Source organism: Salvelinus alpinus, chromosome 31, assembly GCF_045679555.1.
Source record: "Salvelinus alpinus chromosome 31, SLU_Salpinus.1, whole genome shotgun sequence".
NCBI classification, from domain to species: Eukaryota; Metazoa; Chordata; class Actinopteri; order Salmoniformes; family Salmonidae; genus Salvelinus; species Salvelinus alpinus.
The window spans coordinates 28,417,725-28,431,205 of record NC_092116.1 but is presented as its reverse complement, the minus strand read 5'-3'; the positions used below and the strand labels follow the sequence as shown (position 1 = coordinate 28,431,205).

At 44.8% G+C, this 13,481-nt stretch overlaps 1 protein-coding gene across 1 annotated transcript in view; it reads right to left on the bottom strand.

Moving 5' to 3' along the window:
- m1ap (meiosis 1 associated protein) overlaps window positions 1–10,674 on the bottom strand; it is an 80,892-nt gene extending 70,218 nt beyond the window's left edge. The window contains exons 1-4 of the mRNA XM_071378823.1: window positions 10,420–10,674; window positions 10,005–10,196; window positions 3,153–3,270; window positions 2,637–2,702 (exon numbers count right to left, since the gene is read on the bottom strand). Coding sequence (XP_071234924.1) covers window positions 2,637–2,702; window positions 3,153–3,270; window positions 10,005–10,196; window positions 10,420–10,674 — 631 coding nt within the window. The remainder of the gene's footprint in view (window positions 1–2,636; window positions 2,703–3,152; window positions 3,271–10,004; window positions 10,197–10,419) is intronic.
- Window positions 10,675–13,481: the final 2,807 nt, after the last annotated feature.

Here is a 13,481-nt window from a genome sequence, read left to right as displayed (position 1 = left end):
TACACATGGTTAGCAGATGTTATTGGGCACATACACATGGTTAGCAGATGTTATTGGTCATATACACATGGTTAGCAGATGTTATTGGCACATACACATGGTTAGCAGATGTTATTGGGCACATACACATGGTTAGCAGATGTTATTGGGCACATACACATGGTTAACAGATGTTATTGGTTACATACACATGGTTAGCAGATGTTATTGGTTACATACACATGGTTAGCAGATGTTATTGCGAGTGTAGTGAAATGCTTATGCTTCTAGATCTGACAGTGCAGCAGTATCTAACAGGTAATATCTAACAATTCAACAACAACCTAATACACACAATCTAGTAAAGGAATGGGATAAGTATATATAAGTATATATAAGTATACATAAGTATAAAATATATGGATATATCTACGTGGGTAAATATTTTCATAAGAATCCCTCCCTCAGTGATATACTGCCTGGATACTTTACTTAGAGCAGTAGAACTGGAGAACACAGACACACACACACACACACACACCGGGGTTTGGCGCCACTACGATGACATCATGTTGTGTTCGTGTGGTCCTAAACAGCCAAGTAATTTATCGGTTCTGTCAACTCTCCCATACTCAACACTGTACTTATCCTTACATAAACACACACACACACACACACACACACACACACACACACACACACACACACACACACACACACACACACACACACACACACACACACACACACACACACACACACACACACACACACACACACACACACACACACACACACACACACACGGCCCTTAAACTTCAAGGCTTCCACACTCCTAGACTTTTCCGGTAACTACAAAATTAGTGTCTACAAGATCTACTTGTGTTTGGTTCATATGCTGCATTTCATGGTGTTTGGGTTAACATAAATTGCACAGTTTATGTATGGGTTTTCTCAAAGGGATGTACATTATGGTTTTCTCTATGGCTCTGAGTCCCAAATGACACCCTTTTCCCTATGTAGTGCACTTCTTTTGACCAGAGTCCTATGAGCCCTGGTTAAAAGTAGTGCACTACATAGGGAATAGGCTACCATTTGGGATGAAACCATGGTGTCAACTTGAAAATAGGTCACCAGAGTGAGTTACCACCACAACACCCTCATGAGTATAATCAAGAAAGAGGAGGGAAAGAGAGGGCAGAGAGGAGGGAGAGAGGGGAGAGAGAGGAGGGAGAGAGGGGAGAGAGAGGAGGGAGAGAGAAGGGAAAGAGAGGGCAGAGAGGAGGGAAAGAGAGGGCAGAGAGGAGGTAGAAAGGAGGGAAAGAGAGGGCAGAGAGGAGGGAGAGAGGGGAGAGAGAGAGGGGGACAGAGGAGGGAAAGAGAGGGCAGAGAGGAGGGAGCGAGGAGATAGAGGGGGGAATGCGGAGCGAGAGAGGAGGGAGAAAGGATGCAGGGAGGATGGAAAGAGGGGGCAGAGAGGAGGAGGAGAGGAAGAGGAGGGAGAGAGGATGAAGAGAGGAGGGGAAGAGGGGGCAAAGAAGAGGGAGAGGGGGGAAAGTGGGGCGAGAGAGGAGGGAGAGAGGAGGGGAAGACGGGGCAGAGAGGAGGAAGGGAGGAGGGAGAGAGGCGAGGAAGAGGAGGGAGAGGGAGAGAGGAGGGGAAGAAGAGGGGAAGAGGAGGGGAATATGAGGGAGAGAGGAGGGGAAGATGAGGGAGAGATGAGGGGTGAGAGGAGGGAGAGAGGAGGGGAAGAGTAGGGAGAGAGGAGGGGAAGAGGAGGGAGAGAGGAGGGGAAGATGAGGGGTGAGAGGAGGGGGAGAGGAGGGAGAGAGGAGGGGAAGATGAGGGAGAGATGAGGGGTGAGAGGAGGGAGAGAGGAGGGGAAGAGTAGGGAGAGAGGAGGGGAAGAGGAGGGGAAGATGAGGGAGAGATGAGGGGTGAGAGGAGGGAGAGAGGAGGGGAAGAGTAGGGAGAGAGGAGGGGAAGAGGAGGGGGAGAGGAGGGAGAGAGGAGGGGAAGATGAGGGGTGAGAGGAGGGGGAGAGGAGGGAGAGAGGAGGGGAAGATGAGGGAGAGATGAGGGGTGAGAGGAGGGAGAGATGAGGGGAAGATGAGGGAGAGATGAGGGGAGAGAGGAGGGGAAGATGAGGGAGAGATGAGGGGAGAGAGGAGGGAGAGAGGAGGGGAAGATGAGGGGTGAGAGGAGGGGGAGAGGAGGGAGAGAGGAGGGGAAGATGAGGGAGAGATGAGGGGTGAGAGGAGGGAGAGATGAGGGGAAGATGAGGGAGAGATGAGGGGTGAGAGGAGAGAGAGAGGAGGGGAAGATGAGGGAGAGATGAGGGGAAGATGAGGGAGAGATGAGGGGAGAGGAGGGAGAGAGGAGGGGAAGATGAGGGAGAGAGGATGAGGGAGAGAGGAGGGAGAGAGGAGGGGGAGAGGAGGGGGAGAGTAGGGAGAGAGGAGGGAGAGAGGAGGGAGTGTTGAACATAGCAGAGAAAAGAACATAAAGATTGAGTTCTGCAGAGTGTTTCTGTTTTAAGTTCTATGGCGTGTGTTTGTGCATGTACATCACTGAATAAATGTGTATCTAGTGTGTGTGTGTGTGTGTGTGTGTGTGTGTGTGTGTGTGTGTGTGTGTGTGTGTGTGTGTATTCCTACCTTCAGTCTCCTCTGCAGTCTCAGGTGAGGGTGTGTCCTGCCCCCAGCAGTCTGTCTCCCCTCTCCCTGCAGTAGTTATGATATGTTTTATTTATTATTATTATTATGTACTTCTGGCTTGCGTAATGCTACTAACTAACTTATATGAATACCAATAAGAAATAGCAATCGGTGGTAGAGACATACACACAAGCACAACGGTACAGAGGTATTGTTGAAGATGCGAAAGGTACTGGTTCAACTAACTGTGGACCGGCTGAACCCTTCCCCCACCCCAAGGCATGTTCAGCAGCACACAACAGTGGTGTTACGTTCAGATAGAAATACGCTAAGCAGAACAAAAACACTTCTCTGACATGTAGAATTAGGAATCACGTCGGCTCTCTTCGTGGTATTTATCTATCTGAAACATTCAATAACGTTTAGCTACTGAACGTGGCCCAGAAGTCCATCCCGTCCCGTCCCGTCCCGTCCACCCCATCCCACCCACTAGAAAGACAGTGAGACCCCTCCTACCTGCAGTACTGACGTGGACCACTAGTAGGCGTCGTAGAGACACCAAGTCAGTGTCCTTTAAGGCCGCCTCCAACTGCCTCACCACGCCACGCCCTGGCTGGCTCGTCACCACGGTTACCTGGAAGCCAATGGGAGATCAATGAGTCAATGCGTCAATCAAACCACTGAGCGTACAAAACATGAAGAACAACTGCTCTTTCCATGACATAGGCTGACCAGATGAATCCAGGTGAAAGCTATGATCCCTTATTGATGTCACTTGTTAAATCCACTTCAAATCAGTGTAGATGAAGGGGAGGAGACAGGTTAAAGATGGATTTTTAAGCCTTTGAGACAATTGAGACATGGATTGTGTATGTGTGCCATTCAGAGGGTGAATGGGAAATACAAAGAGAACAAAGTGCTTTTGAACAGGGTCTGGTAGTAGGTGCCAGGCGCACCAGCTGGTGTTAAGAACTGCAACGCTGCTGGGTTTTTCAAGCTCAACAGTTTCCCGTGTGTATCAAGAATGGTCCACCACCCAAAGGACATCCTGCCAACTTGACACAACTGTGGGAAGCGTTGGAGTCAACATGGGCCAGCATCCCTGTGGAAGGCTTTCCAAACCTTGTAGAGTCCATGTCCTGACGAATGGAGGCTGTTATCAAGGCAAAAGGGGTGCAACTCAATAAAGGTGTTCTTAATGTTTTGTCCACTCCGTGTAAGTCACCCATTCAATGAGTCAATACTTCAAATCGGTTGATGGAGAGTGTCTGTCTGACTGACTACAAATCGGTTGATGGAGAGTCTGTCTGACTGACTACAAATCGGTTGATGGAGAGAGTGTCTGTCTGTCTGTCTACAAATCGGTTGATGGAGTGTGTCTGTCTGTCTGACTACAAATCGGTTGATGGAGAGTCTGTCTGTCTGTCTGACTACAAATCGGTTGATGGAGAGTGTGTCTGTCTGACTGACTACAAATCGGTTGATGGAGAGTGTGTCTGTCTGACTGACTACAAATCGGTTGATGGAGAGAGTCTGTCTGACTACAAATCGGTTGATGGAGAGAGTGTGTCTGTCTGACTACAAATCGGTTGATGGAGAGTCTGTCTGACTGACTACAAATCGGTTGATGGAGAGTCTGTCTGACTGACTACAAATCGGTTGATGGAGAGAGTCTGTCTGACTGACTACAAATCGGTTGATGGAGAGTCTGTCTGACTACAAATCGGTTGATGGAGAGTGTCTGTCTGTCTGACTACAAATCGGTTGATGGAGAGTGTCTGACTGACTACAAATCGGTTGATGGAGAGTCTGTCTGACTGACTACAAATCGGTTGATGGAGAGAGTCTGTCTGACTGACTACAAATCGGTTGATGGAGAGAGTCTGTCTGACTAATCTACAACCTTTCCACAATACACCAGGAGATCCCCAGACGGAGCAACAGAAAACAGCCAGCCTTTCCTCTCCCTGGTACAGTGCATTCTGAAAATATTCAGACCCCTTGACTTTTTCCACATTTTATTACGTTACCTTATTCTAAAATTGATTAAAATAGTTTTTTCCCCCTCATCAATCTACACACACAATACCCCATAATGACAAAGCAAAAACAGGTTCAGAAATTTAGCAAGTTTATAAAAATGGAAAAAATGGAAATATCCTATTTACATAAGTATTCAGACCCTTTACTTAGTACTTTGTTGAAGCACATTTGGCAGCGATTACAGCCTCGAGTCTTCTTGGGTACGATGCTACAAGCTTGGCACACCTGTATTTGGGGAGTTTCTCCCATTCTTCTCTGCAGATCCTCTCAAGCTCTGTCAGGTTGGATGGGGAGCGTCGCTGCACAGCTATTTTCAGGTCTCTCCAAGGATGTTCGATCAAGTTCAAGTCCGGGCTCTGGCTGGGCCACTCAAGGACATTCAGAGACTTGTCCTGAATCCACTCCTGCGTTGTCTTGGCTGTGTGCTGAGGGTCGTTGTCCTGTTGGAAGGTGAATCTTTACCCCAGTCTGAGGTCCTGAGCGCTCTGGAGCAGGTTTTCATCAAGGATCTCTCTGTACTTTGCTCCGTTCATCTTTCCCTCGATCCTGACTAGTTTCCCAGTCCCTTCCGCTGAGAAGTGGCTTCCATCTGGCCACGCTACCATAAAGGCCTGATTGGTGGAGTGCTGCAGAGATGATTGTCCTTCTGAAAGGTTATCCCATCTCCACAAAGGAACTCTGGAGCTCTGTCAGAGTGACCATCGGGTTCTTGGACACCTCCCTGACCAAGGCCCTTCTCCTCTGATTGCTCAGTTTGGCCGGGCGGCCAGCTCTAGGAAGAGTCTTGGTGGTTCCAAACTTTTTCCATTTAAGAATGATGGAGGCCACTGTGTTCTTGGGGACCTTCAATGCTGCAGACATTTTTTGGTACCCTTCCCAGATCTGTGCCCCGACACAATCATGTCTCAGAGCTCTAAGGACAATTCCTTCGACCTCATGGCTTGGTTTTTGCTCTGACATGCACTGTCAACTGTGGGACCTTATATAGACAGGTGTGTGCCTTTCCAAATCATGTCCACTCAATTCAATTTACCACAGATGGACTCCAATCAAGTTGTAGAAACATCTTAAGGATGATCAATGGAAACAGGATCGTCACGACTTCCGCCGAAGTCGGTCCCTCTCCTTGTTCGGGCGGCATTCGGCGGTCGACGTCACCGGCCTTCTAGCCATCGCCGATCCACTTTTCATTTTCCATTTGTTTTGTCCTTGTCTTACACACCTGGTGTCATTCCCCCAATTACTTGTTCATTATTTAACCCTCTGTTCCCCCATGTTTGTTTGTGAGTGATTGTTTGTTTGTAATACGGTCCGTTATTGTGGGCTCTAATTATTGCGTTGTATTTGTGATTCTTTGAGTAAATTTACGTTGCTTACTCATATTTGCTGTTCTGTGCCTGACTCCTTTACACCAGCTACACACAGGCAATATTACAAGGATGCACTTGAGCTAAATTTTGAGTCTCATAGCAAAGGGTCTGAATACTTATGTAAATAAGGTATTTCTGTTTGTTTTTTTAATTGAAATTAGCAAACATTTCTAAAAACCTGTTTTCACTTTGTCATTATTTGGTATTGTGTGTAGATTGATGAGGAAAAACATTATTGAATCCATTTTAGAATAAGACTAACGTAACAAAATGTGGAAAAAGTCAAGGTGTCTGAATACTTTCCAAACGCACTGTATAGTGAGCAATATGTTTGGAACATCAAATCGCAATAAAATCTCAGTATCGAATCGCAATACATGTAGAGTCATGAGATTCGAATACATATCGTATCGGCAATTATTGTGATAATATCGTATCGCGAGGCCCCTGGCAATTCCCAGCCCTAGTTTCCTCAAGTTTCAGGGGAGAACAATAGGAAAGATTATACATTTTCTTAAAACATTTGACATTATTTGCAGTTAGTTTCAATTTTAGTGTTCACAGCCTACAACTTTGTCTGAGGAGGGTTTTGCATCCCGTCTGGGGGAAAATGTAATCTAGGGGAAACACTGTCCTGACTCAAAGATGCTTCTCCTTAAACCCATTGAATCTCCTCTATATCAGTAAGCTAGCTAAAAATGAGACCTTAGGTGTGTCCTTAATGGCAACCTATTAAAGTGGCCCACTTCTGACCAGGGCCCTTGTTTCTTTCCCTTTTAGCTTCTAGAAATGGAGCACAAGAGATTGGTGGCACCTTAATTGGATTGGACGGGCTCGTGGTAATGGCTGGAGCGAAATCAGTGGAACGGTATCAAACACATCAAAACGTGGTTCGATGCCATTCCATTCGCTCCGTTCCAGACATTACTATGAGCCGTCCTCCCCTCAGCAGCCTGAAACTGAGAGCTTCTTCTTGTAGACAGCCAGTCTGTGACTTCATAATCAGTAGGCCTACTTTATGGGGGGGAAAAACAACATCAAGCCCTTATTAAACTCTTGATTACATCTTTATGTCCGGTTTATCTGATGACACACAGTCCTAAAATCTCTTTCTGACACATTTACACACCAGATCAGAAAGAAAAAAACGGATAAATTAATTAAATTCAACCCTGAGTAACATCTTTCAGTAGTAATAAGTTAAAACATCACAAAATCACATTACTGGGGCCAGAAAATAATAATGTATAATCCTACTAAATGTCTAGGTCCTAACGGCCCTTATCCCAAAATACTGCACTACATTTGACCAGAAATACCTAGGTATTTGGTTGGATGACAAGTTGTCCTTTAAAGTTCATGTGGATAATCTTGTGATAAAAGCTTAAATTGAAATTGGGTTTTTAATTTTTCGTAATAAGGCTCGCTTCCCGCTTATGAATAGAAAGAAGCTTGTTCAGGCCACTTTTCTCTCTGTTATTGATTATGGTGACTTGTTGTATATCCATGCAACCTCCTCTGTCTTACAGAGACTGGACTCTGTTTATCCTTGCGCTTTATTACAAATGCCTAGTCACTCACCCACTATTGCACATTGTACCAAATGGTAGGTTGGACCTCACTTTATATGCGCAGAAAGATACATGTGTATGTGTTCATCTACAAAGCCCCTTTGGGTAAACTCCCTCTTTACCTCCGTAGTCTGGTCTCCTTCACCACCAGCAGTTACCATACACAGTCTGCTAGGTGGTTGCTACTTAAAGTCCTCAGACTGCCCTTCTCTTCTTGTGCACCAGACGCATGGCATAATCTACAATCCATGCTTCATCTAGATATGTTAGTGCCACTGAATAAACTTTAAATATTGATGGGAGACTCTGTTACAGAGGAGTGTAAATGTTTTTTTTTTAGGCTGGATCATGTTGTTGTATTGTATTTCTTGTATGTTTTAACTATGTAATGTATTGATGGTTGCAGTCTTCTTGGCCAGGTCTCCATTGAAAAAGAGACTCTGGGTCTAAATGGGCTTTTCCTGAAGGGTGCCATTTGGTTGTTTTCTCCTGTCTGTTCTCTTCCTGTATAGAAGGATATCAGTGCTGGTCGAGAATGCATCCTAAATAGTACCACATTTCCTCTATAGTACACTACTGTTGACCAGAACCCTATGAGGGATATACTGTAGGCCTATTTAGGGAATAGGGTTCCATTCGGGACACAGCCAAAATAGGGAGTCTGTTTTCAGAGCTAAGATGGAACACAGAGCCATATGTTTAGTGTCTGTGTTCTCTAATGGTGTTCTGTGTTCTAATGGGCTTGTGTTTAGTGTCTGTTTCCTAATGGTGTTCTGTGTTCTAATGGGTCCATTCATATCAGCTCCTGGTCGGAAGCTAGTCCACTAATGACTCTGACCGGAGCTTCTACAAGTTGAGAAATGCTCAAAAACCTAAAGGACTGCCCATCTCTCTCTCTCTATATATATATATTGCACACATAGGGTAACCCTTTAGTTGTCCTAATGCATTCATAAAACTCAGGTATTTTTCGGGCGTTAAAATCCCTTCGGGGGTGAGCAGCCTTATAATCCAGGATGCCTAAATCAACGAGTGTAAAAAAAATTATGTATACAAATATCCTTCGGGATGGAAAAACACTCGATATAAACGTGAACCGCTAACACCGGATATAACGTATGTAGGAAAGATAATGGACCTATATCTTTTTTTAATATAATCTTTGAGAACTAACAATCACCAAAATAAAAAATCTAGATGTTAAGGAGAGAATTGAAATTTCCAAAACCAATTAATTTAGCAGTATTGATTTTGTTATTATGTTTGTGCAAAAGAACACAGCATTAGCCATGGCAAAATGCATATAATTGCGGGAAATTTGCTTTAAAACTGTAAATTCTCTCACCTTTATGGATAAATTTATAGAATTGCAGGAAATTGGCTTAAAAATGCACAAAAATAAATCTGCTCTGCCAAGATGGGGGACTCTAAAATGTTCAGCCGTGTCAACTGCCACGCCCTACACCTCAGCCACTTTTTGATCCATAAAATGCCCTGACACTGCCATAAAATGCTCTGACACTGCCATAAAATGCCCTGACACTGCCATAAAAATGCCCTGACACTGCCATAAAAATGCCCTGACACTGCCATAAAAATGCCCTGACACTGCCATAAAATGCTCTGACACTGCCATAAAATGCTCTGACACTGCCATAAAATGCCCTGACACTGCCATAAAATGCTCTGACACTGCCATAAAATGCCCTGACACTGCCATAAAAATGCCCTGACACTGCCATAAAAATGCCCTGACACTGCCATAAAAATGCCCTGACACTGCCATAAAATGCTCTGACACTGCCATAAAATGCCCTGACACTGCCATAAAATGCCCTGACACCGCCATAAAATGCCCTGACACCGCCATAAAATGCCCTGACACTGCCATACAATGCCCTGACACTGCCATACAATGCCCTGACACTGCCATACAATGCCCTGACACTGCCATAAAATGCCCTGACACTGCCATAAAATGCTCTGACACTGCCATAAAATGCTCTGACACTGCCATAAAATGCTCTGACACTGCCATAAAATGCCCTGACACTGCCATAAAATGCCCTGACACTGCCATAAAATGCCCTGAAACTGCCATAAAATACCCTGACACTGCCATAAAATACCCTGACACTACCATAAACAGGTGGCCTAGCCACCTTGACCTTTCATAGTTTTCTTGTGTGACCCAACAACTAATAGGAGGAGCCAGTTTCAAGCAGTAACCCAAATGAAATCATCTGTAACACATCAGTGAGGTGAGGCGTTCTTTAAACCTGGTCCGTTCCAAACCTGGTCCAATAGGGTGTGCATGTTTTTGTTCTAGCCCAGCTATAACAGACCTGATTCAACTAATCAAAGGCTCTCATTTCAGTACTCACCTCTACAGATCCATTGTTGTTGGCCTGGTTCGGAGTGGTAGTGTGTCGCGTGTACTGTTTAAACTGCTGCAGGCTGTCCAGAACAGCCTGTTTGAGCAGTTCCCCTCTAGGTGCGCGGACGCACCCCTCTCCGGGTATGGACCTCAGCTCCTCCACACAGGAACGCAAGCGGGCCAGGTTACCCCTCACCTGCTGGAGTGGGGGAGAGGGATGGAGGAAGGGGGAGAGAGATAATGTGGGGGTTAGAGAGAGAGTGCAATGATTTATTTACTTCATTACAGTGCCACCATTCTGACTCACATATAAGTCACCAGGCATGCATGTTTTCAGTAAAGAGAGAGAGAAAGAAAAGAGAGAGATAACACAACACACTTCTTTCTCTCTCTCTCTCTCTCTCGCTCTCCTTCCCTCTTACCACGAATGGCAGCAGACATTCATGCTGTCTACTCAGAGTGTAAAGGCTAAGCAGGGGCAGTCTACAGGGTCCGTCCAGACTACAGGCCAGAGTCAGGAAGTTATCCAAAGCCTCACACAACGTAGTACCAATCTCTGACCACCAAGGCGGTGACGCGTCCACGATCAGAACACGGGGCGGTTGCCGTGAGAACGAGGAGGGGCGGCACACCTGGAAGGAGGAGGAGGGGGGGCCAGAGCGGTTCCTTGCGTCCATGGCAATGACGAAATCAGGAATCGGGATCTAAACAAAACAATAGTAAAGGAAACACAAGGATGGAGCAAGAGGAAGGAAGACGGTAAACAAGCATGCAATAATTTGTTGTTTCAAGCTACAATCTGGGATTCATTTTTTGAAGGAAATGTCTGCACCGCCACTTGTTTTGGTATATACACTACCGTTCAAAAGTTTGGGGTCACTTAGCAAACTTTTTGTCCATTAAAATAACATCAAATTGATCAGAAATACAGTGTAGACAGTGTTAATGTTGTAAATGACTATTGTAGCTGGAAACGACAGATTTTTTATGAAATATCTACATAGGTGTACAGAGGCCCATTATCAGCAACCATCACTCCTGTGTTCCAATGGCACGTTGTGTTAGCTAATCCAAGTTTATCATTTTAAAAGGCTAATTGATCATTAGAAAAACCTTTTGCAATTATGTTAGCACAGCTGAAAACTGTTGTTTTCAGAGATACTCTTAATGATCGGCTATGAAAAGCCAACTGACATTTACTCCTGAGGTGCTGCACCCTCGACAACTACTGTGATTATTATTATTTGACCATGCTGGTCAATTATGAACATTTGAACATCTTGGCCATGTTCTGTTATAATCTCCACCTGGCACAGCCAGAAGAGGACTGGCCACCCCTCATAGCCTGGTTCCTCTCTAGGTTTCTTCCTAGGTTTTGGCCTTTCTAGGGAGTTTTTCCTAGCCACCGTGCTTCTACACCTGCATTGCTTGCTGTTTGGAGTTTTAGGCTGGGTTTCTGTACAGCACTTTGAGATATCAGCTGATGTACGAATGGCTATATAAATAAATTTGATTTGTTCTGATTAAAGAAGCAACAAAACTGGCTTTCTTTAGACTAGTTGAGTATCTGGAGCATCAGCATTTGTGGGTTCGATTACAGGCTCAAAAGGGCCAGAAACAAAGCACTTTCTTCTGAAACTCGTTAGTCTATTTTTGTTCTGAAAAATGAAGGCTTTTCCATGTGAGAAATTGCCAAGAAACTTAAGATCTCGTACAACGCTGTGTACTACTCCCTTCACAGAACAGCGCAAACTGGCACTACCCAGAATAGAAAGAGGAGTGGGAGGCCCCGGTGCACAACTGAGCAAGAGGACAAGTACATTAGAGTGTCTAGTTTGAGAAACAGACGCCTCACAAGTCCTCAACTGGCAGCTTCATTAAATAGTACCCACAAAACACCAGTCTCAAAGTCAACGGTGAAGAGGCGACTCCGGGATGCTGGCCTTCTAGGCAGAGTTGCAAAGAAAAAGCCATATCTCAGACTGGCCAATAAAAATAAAAGATTAAGATGGGCAAACGAACACAGACACTGGACAGAAAACAATTAGAAAAAAGTGTTAAAGACAGACAAATCTAAGTTTGAGGTGTTCGGATCACAAAGAAGAACATTCGTGAGATGCAGAAAAAAATGAAAATATGCTGGAGGAGTGCTTGACGCCATCTGTTAAGCATGGTGGAGGCAATGTGATGGTCTGGTGGTGCTTTGGTGGTGGTAAAGTGGTAGATTTGTACAGGGTAAAAGGGATCTTGAAGAAGGAAGGCTATCACTCCATTTTGCAACGCCATGCCATACCCTGTGGATGGTGCTTAATTGGAGCCAATTTCCTCCTACAACAGGACGATGACCCAAAGCACAACTCCAAACGATGCAAGAACTATTTAGGGAAGAAGCAGTCAGCTGGTATTCTGTCTATAATGGAGTGGCCAGCACAGTGACCGGATCTCAACCCTATTGAGCTGTTGTGGGAGCAGCTTGACCGTATGGTACGTACGAAGTGCCCATCAAGCCAATCCAACTTGTGGGAGGTGCTTCAGGAAGCATGGGGTGAAATCTCTTCAGATTACCTCAACAAATTGACAACTAGAATACCAAATGTCTGCAAGGCTGTAATTGCTGCAAATGGAGGATTCTTTGACGAAAGCAAAGCTTGAAGGACACAATTATTATCTTTTTTTTTTATGTATTTTTTTTTATCATTATTTATAACCTTGTCAACGACTATATTTCCTATTAATTTTGCAACTAATTTTCATGTATGTTTTCATGGAAAAACAAGGACATTTCTAAGTGACCCCAAACGTTTGAACGGTAGTGTACATGAAGGAGAGCAGTCATGCACCATGAAAAGGATGTTACAGTTTGGGGAAAGTCCCCTCTTGCCAGAGAACTCCAGTCGGCTAATGAGAGTAGCCTATCTCACCCATGTCACTATGAAGGGGAAACCCTGCCATTATGACAACATGAATCCCCCCCGTCTGTCTTCATCACACTAGAGTTACTATGGTTAGTCATTTGATGGAGAGAGAACAGGAGGACGGACACGAGGAAAGTGAAGTAATTGAGACGTATAGGGAGTTTTCAACAGTCAGTCGATCCGTCAATCACGAAACAGATAATGCTTAGTCAGTGATGATGAAATAACAGTGAGTCAAGTCCTCACACACACACACACACACACACACACACACACACACACACACACACACACACACACACACACACACACACACACACACACACACACACACCTGTGAACAAATGATTAACACTGAGCTGGAAAAGAGGAACAAAGAGGAGGAGAAAAGGAGGAAGAGCTAGCATCCTTAGATGATTATCACAAGAGGCACACAACTCCCTTATTGGATTCTCATTTAGCTCACAGCTGTGACCAAATAACAATGAACAAGACTGTTATGGCTGGTCAAAAGAAGTGCACTGTACAGGGAATAGGGTGTCATTTGAGATGAAACACAAGACTGTTAT